Source organism: Pristiophorus japonicus, chromosome 5 (genome assembly GCF_044704955.1).
Source record: "Pristiophorus japonicus isolate sPriJap1 chromosome 5, sPriJap1.hap1, whole genome shotgun sequence".
Lineage (NCBI taxonomy): Eukaryota > Metazoa > Chordata > Chondrichthyes > Pristiophoridae > Pristiophorus > Pristiophorus japonicus.
In genome coordinates, this window is record NC_091981.1 from 105,458,207 (window position 1) to 105,470,282 (window position 12,076).

At 41.7% G+C, this 12,076-nt stretch overlaps 1 protein-coding gene across 4 annotated transcripts in view; it reads right to left on the minus strand.

Annotated features, from left to right (window-relative positions):
* jazf1b (JAZF zinc finger 1b) overlaps nt 1–12,076 on the minus strand; it is a 447,675-nt gene that overhangs the window by 92,814 nt on the left and 342,785 nt on the right. For all 4 annotated transcript variants that reach the window (XM_070880824.1, XM_070880823.1, XM_070880828.1 and 1 more), the window contains one exon: nt 4,674–4,870. In XM_070880824.1, the coding sequence (XP_070736925.1) occupies nt 4,674–4,870 (197 nt within the window). The remainder of the gene's footprint in view (nt 1–4,673; nt 4,871–12,076) is intronic.

Consider the following 12,076-nt stretch of genomic DNA (forward strand, 5'->3'; position numbering starts at 1 on the left):
ACATAAGCTTCCTTTTTTTGCCTTATCCTACCCTGTATGTCTCTTGACATCCAGGGGGGACTAGATTTGGGAGTCCCATCTTTTTTCTTTGTGGGAACATATTTGCTCTGAACCCTCACTATCTCCTCCTTGAATGCCTACCGCTGTCCTGACACCGATTTATTTTCAAGTAGCTGTTTCCAGTCCAATTTTGTAAATCACATCTCAGCTAAATAAAATTAGCCTTTCCCCAATTGAGAACTTTAACTCCTGATCTATCTTTGTCCTTTTCTATAACTACACTAATTCTAACTGAATTATAGAAACATAGAAAATAGGTGGAGTAGGCCATTCGGCCCTTCGAGTCTGCACCACCATTCAATAAGATCATGGTTGATCATTCACCTCAGTAACCCTTTCCTGCTTTCTCTCCATATCCCTTGATCCCTTTAGCCGTAAGGGCCATATCTAACTCCCTCTTGAATATATCCAATGAACTGGCATCAACAACTCTCTGCGGTAGGGAGCTCCACAGGTTAACAACTCTCTGAATGAAGAAGTTTCTCCTCATCTCGGTCCTAAATGGCTTCCCCCTTATCCTTAGACTATGACCCCTGGTTCTGGACTTCCCCAACATCGGGAACATTCTTCCTGCATCTACTACCAAAATGCTCTCCCATTGATAACCCTTCCACCTGGCCAGCTGCATTCCCTAAAACTAAGTCCAGAACCGCCCCTTCTCTTATTGGGTTTGCTATGTACTGGCTGAAAAGTTTTCCTGAATGCATTTTAAGAATGCTGCGCCTTCTACACTGATTTTATCCCTGGACATCATTGCAGGAGTTCCTCAGGGCAGTGCCCTAGGCCCAACCATCTTCAGCTGCTTCATCAATGCCTTCACTCCATCATAGGGTCAGAAATGGGGATGTTCGCTGATGATTGCACAGTATTCAGTTCCATTCGCAACTCCTCAGATAATGAAGCAGTCCAAGCCCACATGCAGTAAGACCTGGACAACAATCAGGCTTGGACTGATAAGTGGCAAATAACATTCGTGGCACACAAGTGCCAAGCAATGGCTATCTCAAACAAGAAAGAGTCTAACCACCGCCCCTTGACATTCAACGGCATTGAAATCGCTGTATCCCCTCACATCAACATCTTGGGGATCACCATTGACCAGAAACTTAACTGGACCAGCCACATAAATACTGTGGCTATAAGAGCAGGTCAGAGGCTGGGTATTCTACAGCAAGTGTCTCACCTCCTGACTTCCCAAAGCCTTTCCCACCATCTACAAGACACAAGTCAGGAGTGTGATGGAATATTGTCCACTTGCCTGGATGAGTGCAGCTTCAACAACACTCAAGATGTTCGACACCATCCAGGACAAAGCAGCCCACTTGATTGGCACCCCATCCACCATCTTAAAAATTCACACCCTCCACCACCAGCACACTGTAAGCTGCAGTGTGTACCATCTATAAGATGCACTGCAGCAATTCGTCAAGGCTCTTCTGCAGCACCTCCCAAACTCGCGGCCTCTACCACCTAGAAAGACAAGGGCAGCCGGTACATAGGAATACCACCACTTCCAAGTTCCCCTCCAAGTCATACACCATCCTGACATGGCTATATATCGCAATTCCTTCATCGCCGCTGGTTGAAAATCCTGGAATTCCCTCCTTAAAAGCACTGTGGGAGTACATTCACCACATGAACTGCAGTGGTTCAAGAAGGTGGCTCACCTGCTCAAGGGTAATTAGCGATGGGCAATAAATGCTGGCCTTGCAAGCGACGCCCACATCCAATGAACGAGTAAAAAAACCTCTTCCAGTCCTACAATCCTCTGAATTCTTTGCACTCCTCCAATTCTGGCCTCTTGACTGAACCTGATGTTAATTGGTGGCTGTTCCTTCAGCTTCCTAGGTCCTAAGCTCTGGAATTCCCTCCCTCAACCTCTCCACTTCTCTCTGCTCCTTAAACCGACCTCTTTGACCAATCTTTCCTAATATCTCCTTATGTGGCTCGTGTCAAATTTTGTTTGAATACGCTCTTGTGAAATGCCTTGGGAGGTTTTACGACGTTAAAGTCGCTATATAAAAAGTGGTAATAAATACCATCTATCCCAGTAGATTTATTCGTTTTGAGCCCATTTAGACAGTCGAGGACTCATTTATGGTGAAGTCATTGATTTTGCATATCATTGTTTGGGAAGGGCATGTTGCCCTTGTGAATACTTGGAGGAAGTAGTCATTCGGAATATTTACTGTTTTGTGCTCATCACATCATTTATAGTTTTACTCTTTAATTTAATTCCCTCCTACTGTTGTGATACTGAAAAACTGTTTTAATGTTATGCTTAGCCTCAGCTTCTATGCCTTTTTCCAGGTTTCACTTGACTCCCACTGTTGAAAAATCTTCCTCAATTTATTTGTTTTCGTAAGTTCCTCATTTCATTGGCCTGTAATTTGCGGTCAATGGCGAAGCAAAGGCATTTGCTGCTGGCCCTGAAGTATGCTTTCCGACAAAGATATTGCGATTTCTGTGGCGAGAAGTTTGGCTTTTTTGACGTTCAGTTGAGGTCAATGTAAGTTAATTGGGAATCCCCAACACAAGCTGCTGTGATGTCAACAAGCTGTCTAAGCAGCCAATCACAATGCAGAATTCTCACAGACAGGGAACAACTCCTTTTAAAAAATGTCATAGAGAGCAAAACAAAGATTGGGGCTCTCACATGGGGAAAAAGTAAACCTGAAAGAAAAATGAACAAACTTAAAAATAATTAATTTTTTAAGTTTCTTAAAAATTGTAATTTTTATTAAAATGGACTAAATTTCCACAAAATGAAAATAAGTTTTTCAGGGCCATAACATTTGTTTAGCAATCAATGCGCTATTAAAACCCCAGTTACAATACACCAAATCCAAAAGGGTCTAACTTTTAATGGTGTATTTAACAGCGATATTACTGTGGAAAAGCCCAAGTTTTTGTCAGTTTCACTGAGTTTACTGATTGCTGGTCGGGGAGTGGGGGGGGGGGGGGGAAAGAGGGGCAGAGAGGTGGGCCACAGCGCAGACAGTGTTGGAGCAGTGAGTGACTGACCGCAACTTCAGGAATTCCGTGTTCGGATGCGCATGCGCTAAATCCTCGAATTGCGGTCAGTTTCAAAGGGGTAATAACAGCGAATGCTGTTTGTTCCCTGTTATTACCCACCGCAAATTTCAGGCCATTGAATTTAACCCTTTTGTTGTTATAAACATGGCCCTTGGTTTTAGGTATTTCTGACTCCCAGATCATGTTAAGCTTTATCACTGTATGGTTGCTGTCTCTCAGGGCTGCTATAAGTTTAATTTCTTGGGTCATTTAACGAATACCAGAGCTTCCTTGAAACACTGGGTTAAAAAGTAATCATGCACTACATCTTCTAACTCTGAATCTAAACCATTTGTTTTTTCTCAGTTTATATTAGGTTGAATGAAGTCTATCAGTAAAATAATTTTTCTGTTTTCGTTTGCCGTCTTATCTCTTCACACAGCAAATTGTCCTCCATCTAATTAAATGTTAAGCAGGAAAGAACATTTTATTTGCAATTTGAAAAATACAGAAAGAATTCTGAATATAAAAATCGGTTATTACACCACTAGATTTCAGCATCTATCTAGAGCAGTTCACCTTGAAGTTTTCTATCTCTCACAGGATCTTATAATGGATTTACCTCCTCCCATATTCCCCAATGTCCAGTTTACCAGTTATTCCAGGGACACCCAAAAGCAGCGCGGTCCAATATGGTGACGACCATGCCAACCGTGCATATTGGATCCTTCAGCGCCTGTTTCCGCTTGCAAAACGGATGCTAAGCAATCAAATTTCTAGGTCCATAACTTTCTGTCTGGACCTGTTTTTGTACCTTGCTTTCTGAGGCCATAACTCAATTCTTTAAGATTTTGCAGACTGATTTTGCATCTCTTCACCCCATCACTTGTATCTGGCTCTCTTATTTGTGAACATCTCACAATAAACAAACAAACCTCAGTGTCCCCCTTAGTTATACTTCTCTCTGCTGTTTCCCTTTCTTTTAGTATTTCTTCTGTTGCCATCTTTCGATTTAAATGTTTTTTCCCCCCATGGTGTTCCCTTCAGATTTATTTCTATTTGGTACCCCCTTTTAAGTTTTACATCCCTCAACTAATTTACTTTTAACTTTCCTTTGTCATCTACTTCCCATAGGTGGGCTCTTTCATCTTAGTTCCTCTCTAGTGCACCTCTTTAGTCTTAATTTCTCAAGTGCTTACTCTTTAAATCTACTTAATTAATCCTAAATTTAAAAAAAAATCTCAATTTTCTCCCCCTCCCCACTTTGTCACTGAGATTGAGTCACTGAATTAAGGGTATAATTCTATGGGTACTGGCAGCTCTCCACTACCTTGCATAAGTAGCTAATTGAATATTACCAGGCTTTCCGACTGTGAGGGGCCATTATGCACATATGTGCACCTTCTAGCAGGGGGTCATGAAGTAATCGGAAACAGGAACCAGGCCTGATTTTCCCCCCGCCTCAGTTCAGAACTACCAAGGTCAATTATAGCAGTCACAATTGCCATGTCATCCGAGATCGATTAACACAACACTAAAAAAACGACATTTGCAGATTCAGTCTTAAGCTTACTAAAGGGTTTATCTTTTTTTCATACCTGTGGGAGTAATGCTTCGGAATGATGATGATGGAGTAACAGGTGGGGTGACTGGAGGAGTAAGGCTGCCGCTGTTGTGACGCTGTGGTGTAGAAATACTTCCTCGAGTAATAGTACTCGATAATGATAAAGATAGTTTAGGCTGAATCTTTTTCTTCAGGGATTCCTGTTCGCGGCGAGCAGCATCAGTCATAAATCTGCAATGACAAAAACAACATAGGTAATTTGTGGCTTTCGATCAGGGAATAACAATTTAGTCAATCACCTTAACTATGCAAAATGTTTTTAGGGTCCATGAAAAACAATATGGAAGAGGGCTCTGAAATGGAAATTTTATATGAATTTGCGATAATTTCTGATTTTTTAAAATCAGTGGTTAGCTATGAGGGAGTGTGCATTATATCAATATACCTTGGGGTTGTTACTGAATAAGCATATCTGTCAAATGCTACATGTACTCAAGTGTCAGCTTGGTTCATGGTTACACTCTCAACTCTGAATCAGCAGGATCTGGTTCAAACACCACTCCACGACTTCAGTACACAATCTAGATTGGCACTTCAGCGCACTACTAATGGAGGGATACATTGGCAGAGGTGTCATCTTTTGGATGAGACATTATAGGGGTCTCATCTGCCTGGTTATGTGGACATAAAAAAATCCCATGGCACTATTTGAAGAAAAGCAAGGAGTTCTCCCAGTGCCCTGGCCAAGGTTTATCCCTTAACCCATCACCACCAAAACAAATTAAATCATTTACTATTTGTGGTGCATTGCCATGCAGAAATTCGCTGCTACATTTGTCCACAAATAATACTTCAAAAGTAATTAATTTGCTGTGAAACGTTAGGGGACATCTTGCGGATATGCAAGATGCTATATAATGGCAAGTTCTTTTTATAATAACCGGTTACCAGGTCAGTTAAATCTTCTTTGTTCCCTTTCCCCAAAACAACCACACATTCTCTTTCCTCGAGCATGCTATACATCTAGTTATTGGGTCCTAAAGGTAACTGAAAATTATCTATTTATCGCTGATGTCCAAGGTAAACCCAGCTTATGGACCTTTTATAACGAAATCTTAGCACACTTGCTAAGCCACTTTTCATGCACTGACTCAGGACCATAGGTCAAGCCTGCAAAACAATTCTCTTACAAGCTTGCAAGCAGAATTCTACTCATCGCAAAAACAGCAGTAATTTCTAAAGTCAGCCCTGTGCCAGATAATTGAGGTGGAATAAAGTTAAATTCAATGTTTTATTTATGAAAAGTTGGCTGTTCTTGGCTAGGGAACAAATAGCTATTACAGTGCAAATATGCAGTCTTAGCCAGCAAGACAAGAGGGCTGAAATTCAGGGCCGCCAGAAAGCTGGCGGACCTACATTTTCTTGAAGTTTTTTCCGCCGGGATCGTTGAGGCGACCTTTCCGTTGATTTTAGGCACTTAGTATTTTTTTTTTACATTGGACCGGAAGTCGGTCATAGTGGGGGCGGAAATGCAGCAGTGTGTCAGGCTGAGGGGCAGAATTTGGGGCGGGAGTGGGACTCCGCCGCTGTCACTCAGCGGTGGAGCAGTGGCGACGTCACAGCGTGTGTGCGTTACCACGCTCTTTCCCCTCTGTTAAAGGGGGGGTGCCAGGCTGCCTGTTGGCAGCCCACTGAATCCATGGGCACTATTTTGCCAGCCGATTGGGAAGTCGGCCTTCAAAACTAAAGACATGGCGGCTGGGCAGTGGGCCCTCCACTTGAAGGAGGAGAAGGTGCACCGACACAGAAAGCTGTCGGGGGCACCACGCAGCGGAGGGAATGATTTTTTCTAGTGAACTTTGGTCGATGTATTCTGCAGGTGCAGGAGAGCAGCAGTGCACGTTTTGATGACGGTCAACAGCAGCGAGGCAGAATGGGGGATAGGCCGAAAAATCCCCGACCTGAATTTGGGTCGGGGTGGCCATTGGACTGCAATGTGGCGGCCACTCGATTCCGTTGCATGGCCATCGCTAAATGGCAGCAACGGACCTTATACAAACCCTGAATTTTGGCCCCAGGATTTCTTCTCCATTTCATGCTGGAAGTGACTACAGTTCATGTCCAGTGCTAGAATTTAGGACAATGCATGTTTGTGCTGGCAGGACTGTGAATCAACTATAATTGATTTAAAATTTTACACTGGCAAACATACAGAAACATAACTGCCTCTTGCCATCTGGCAGCTTATTAGTCAATAACATCCTTTCATTTGTCCTTCTAACCTCTCTAACTACCAGAGCCCCACATTTAGGACCAACTGTTTACTGTGACTGAATAAGTCAAATTCTATTTGTAGAACTTGGGATTTTTACTGACATTTTGGAAATCACATTCCATCGTTTCGGTTATTTTTTCCATGTTAAGGGAATACGGATTGGTGGAGCATCGTGTCATGTTGCAGGTGCAGTTTGTGATTGGTTCTTTCCCTGTGTCAATTTCAGAAAATGACAGCAGTGGGCTATACTGGGCATGTATCAGCTTTGCAGATTGATTGCAAGAGATCTGGACAACTAGAGTGCTCTTACCCATGATCAAATACAGAAAGCAGTGAAAATTGTTAATTAACTACAGATTTTAGTTTTATATGACAGATCCCCCAATAGTAGTGTTTCAGCCCACTTAAACCACCAGAATATAGATTATATTGTTCTCACACTTCCTTAATTTCAAATTCAAAAGGTTAGCGAACACTTATTCAGCAAAATTCTGTGGGAGATCTCCTGGTCTCCCGTTGTAACTCTGGCGCAACTTCAGGGATTCCATCGGAGTTACGCCAGGCGATTGAAGGAAACGGCAAGAAATGTCACAGTCATTTTGCTATCTCAATTGAATCTCCAACACTCAAATAGAAACATTCAGCACAGTTCATGTGTACAGTAGGTACTGAAAATAGTAAGCCACTTGTCCATAATTTCAAGTCCTAATCACTTGAATTGATCTCCCTCAGTCTTGCCTTTTCCCACCCAGTTTTCCAGATAGAGCAGCAGAGATGATTTATCTTTGAGTGGGGAAAATAAATTGATTTTCTTCTTATCCTCTATATGTCATTCCTACCTACCATGCAATCACTGAAATGTACTGGCAATTGCCATGAAGGAGTATCCTACACCTTTGGCTGAGTCAAAGTAGCAAGCAGTGAAAGATATAGAGCAGCAAGGCTATGGGGGAATCTGAAGGCGAGGACAAGACTCTTTTAATTTCATTCTCTGGGTCAGAGGGAGCTAGTGAAACTTTGTGAGGACATGGTGAAGCAGATATAAGCTTTAGTGCAGGTGAGGATTTGTGACACAGTATAAGTTTCTATAAAGTTACCTCTCGGTTACTGCTCAAGGCTGAAAATCTCAGATTTCTCCATCTTCATACCTTAGTCCTCTAATACTAAAGATCAGTTCTGCAGCTCTGCTCTGCACTGCCTTCAAGGTCTAAATGCCTCCCTTATGTTTCGGTGACCAGAACTATACACAGTATTCAAGGTGTGGTCTGACCAGAGCACTACACAGTTTGAGCATGACCTCCGCGGACTTGTATTCTCTTGTTTTAGAAGGGAAGAAAAGGAGTGAAAAAACCTAAGTAAATACACCACAATCACACTTCATTTAATTAGATAGGGCAAATATTCTGTGTGCCTCAACCCAGAAATATACAAATGACAGCAGCCTCAACATCCCACCTTGCACTCTGTGATCTAGCGAGGAATCAATGAGGAGCAAAAAAGCAAAAGCAAGGCCCATCACCATAATGGCCTCAGAAAATCTATTTAGTGTTATGAGGAACCTTATTTGTACAGCCATCATTACATTTTACTGAAATCCAGTAACAACATTACTTAGAATCAAATCCAGATAGCAACTTCTTTCAATAATTTCAAAGTTTCTTTTCTTAAGCAAGTAATCTATAAGTTTGAAAACAAAACTGAGATCTGCACCATGAAAGAAATTATAGAACTGGCTACATAATTAAACTAGCAAAACTGCTAAGATTTTGAGCAGTTTTGCAATGCTGTCTTTATGAACAGCCAACGTAGAGTTTTCTGTACAATCCCAAATGCTGGCAATTTGGCTTAGTATGACGAAGAGAAAGTAAAATGATGCAGAAACAAAACAGAAATGATGTTAAATTTTGATGGTGAAACAGATTCTGTTAAAGGAGTATAATTTGCTGGTCTGGTAGAAATGAAGCAGAAACCCCGCTAGGATGGAAATGGTTTAGCATCTGACTGCATAAGAATGCAAAAGCCTCTAAGGCAACGTGCAGCAGGAGTTTCCTTCCTCTGTGTTTGATCCATTTCATAAGCCCAGTTATTGCACAATAATAGGGTTTTCATTAAGTAGAAAAAAAGTTATTAATAAAGGATGGCCACTACTGAAGTATCATTACAAACATGAAAATAGAGAAACTTTAATAAACAGCAGCCTTACTTAACAACCAAGGAGGGTCAGATATGACTAATGAAAAAGGTGGTACACTCTGGGAAATGGCCCTCTAGCAAATGATATATAGCAAATAATACTCCATTCAGCTGAAAGAAAGTCAATTTAAAACAAAAACTTAAAAAACCTAATTATTTCAATGTGAGGAATATATGTTTTATTAATTACTATGTGTCCAACAAGCTTTGTAAATAAGTGCAGTAGTGGCATCTACTGGCATTTTACAAGTATCGTTCAAAGTTCCGTTGTAACTCGATGGGCAACCATTTTGAAATGAGAAAATGCTGAAATCTGCCAAAAATCTGATAATTCTCATTCTCATGAAAGGAAAAAACTGAATTAAATGAATCCTTTATTCAACAGTAAGAATCTTGACTGAAAATCAGATTTTCTAATCCTGTACATTGTGGACTCTTGCTGCTACATAAGCTTCCTGTAATCTATTAAAATAATGAATCCAGACTGGACAGCCCACAAAGAATGGCCGCCCACATTTCAGTCTGTTTGCCAGATTTGTGTGAAGGAAGGCTTATGGAAACTGTTCCCTAACCCCCAGGTTCATGTGGCTAAAATAGGAACCGGACTCACAGCACATTTAAAAACATGGTATAAGGGAGCCTCCCAGAGGCCAATAGTTAGAGCTACACACAACTCCATAGCTGTGTGGGAACAAAATCAGATGTTAAGATACACTCCTATAAATCTTGATTTTTTTCCCCATTGTGATGTAAAAGGTAAATATTTATCGATAGTATTCCAAACATTTGTATTACTTGCTTTTTCAGCTTTGCAAGAAAAGACACTGAAGAGAGGAAAAAAGTTATAGGAGAAATTTTATGATCACATGATCCCGGTGGGGAGCCATGCTTGGAGGGAGCTCCGCAGTTTAGAGAACTGTTGTAGCCCACAACAGTTATAGAATTATCCCTTATAATACTTGATTAGTTCTGCAAGAGTGGCCAACAACTATTACTGACAACATCATTTTACGGTTTAAGGGTGGATATGTACGTTTGATGGATATCTTAGTGGACCAGTGAACTGCACAGATTGACCCCTTTGACCAATTAGTGATGTATTGAGGCAAGACTTCAGTGCAAGGTTAGATTGATTGGTACAGGTTGAACCTCCCTTATCCAGAACTCCCTTTTCCGGAACCACCCCTTGTCCAGAACCATTCCCGGCCACCGGGTGGTGCATGCGCAGAACTTTGACATGAACAAATTGAAGCCCTTCCTCGCTGCTGACTCCCGCAATCGCTGGCCTGACTCTGCGATCCACTACCCCCACTCCCGCGATCTCTCTGCCGCACTCCCAGACCCAAGCCAGCCAGCCAGCCCCGTACTTGCTCAGTACCTGTAGCATACAATTTAACATGACCACCCCTCGTCCGGAAAAATCCCTTATCCAGAAAGGGCCAGGTCCCGAGGGTTCAGATAAGGGAGGTTCAATTTGTACTGCAAATTGCATGGCCTCTATGAAGTCACTGTCTTTTGACCGCTGGCTCATTTGCTCCAACCAAATACACAAAGAATAAAGTATTTGTATATTAGCATGAACTGCTTGGAAAGATAGTCTGTAAAATTAAGCTTTTCATTGTGTAATCTGAGAGTTTGTGGAGCTGGTCATGCAGAGAATATTTTGGCAATTAGGCAGGAGATGAAATTGAATTACTGAGAATCTTAGGAAGTTTAGAGGATATACACGGCACAAATTAACTGCTGCCAGAACTGTGAACTGAAACTATTTTTCTTTCACACTGAACATGTGCAGAGCAATTTTTCACCCCAAATGCCTCTCTTTTTGCTCTCAACATAGGCTGATTGCCAAGTATCCAGCCCAAAAACTTGACACATGGTCACCCTACTTGATCTACAAACAAGTTATGGATCTAGTGCAATTTGGTTTTAGTTCTATGATTATAAGAATTTGGGGACCTATACAGCTTCAGTATAACAGATCGATAAGTTTTTAATTCCACATAAAAGCAAGAACCCCTGTTTTTCAATTTACCACCTTTTGTCATGTGGTTGAGATAGCAGAAGTTTGACTTGCTCCTAAGCCTTCAAGAATGCCTCTCGAAGTCAGACACTAGAAGCAGAAATACTCAAGTATATGGGGAGTGGGTATGGGAAGTGAGCAGGAAAGTTAGATGAGTCTAGGTGGCCCATGTGGAGAAACACATCTATACAGATTTCAGGGAAGAAATGGCCTGTTTTTGTGTTATAACATTCAAATGACTCAGTGACCAGGAGAGTCATTTGAACATTGGTGATAATACGGAGCCAGGAAAATGGAAGAAGGGTCTCGTGTTTTAATTTTACCCTTCTCAGTTTCTCTGTGCATCACACCCACTGACCAAGAGTGAGCAAGTGACCAACTCCCTAGATTCTATGAATGCTACTCTTAAACAGTCTGATGGGCAGTGTGTGAGAATGAATGGGAGTGAGTCAACCATTTCTTTTCCCTCCATGTGGGAATAGTCTAGCTCTGTACGTAAATGACAGAATAGCTCAAAGTGAGGGCTCACAACATAGAGCACTGCAGCCATGAATTTTTATCCTAACATTTCATGCTACTAATGCATTACACCACCTTAGATGGATTTACTCATTAGTGAGAAAGGAAAACTGTAGTTGTGGAGATAGAGCAACTAGTAGAAAGGTACTGATCACCAGAAAAGGCAAAGCTAATTTAATTAAATTATTTTTCTGTGGAATCCTTGAGGGCTAAGAGGAGCAGGAGTCTTCCCCAGAGGTCCTTGAGAAGTCCTTGGTCCTCCCCAGCCCTAGGCTTGGTTCTTCCTCTGAACGCCATCACCAGCTTCCAAGCCCCCTGCCCAGTATTGATTTGATGCAGGGGACCATTCACATGGGCTCCCGTAGGAAATAGGAGCAGGAGTAGGCCATTTGACCCCTCAAACATGCTTCGCCATTTAATAAGATCA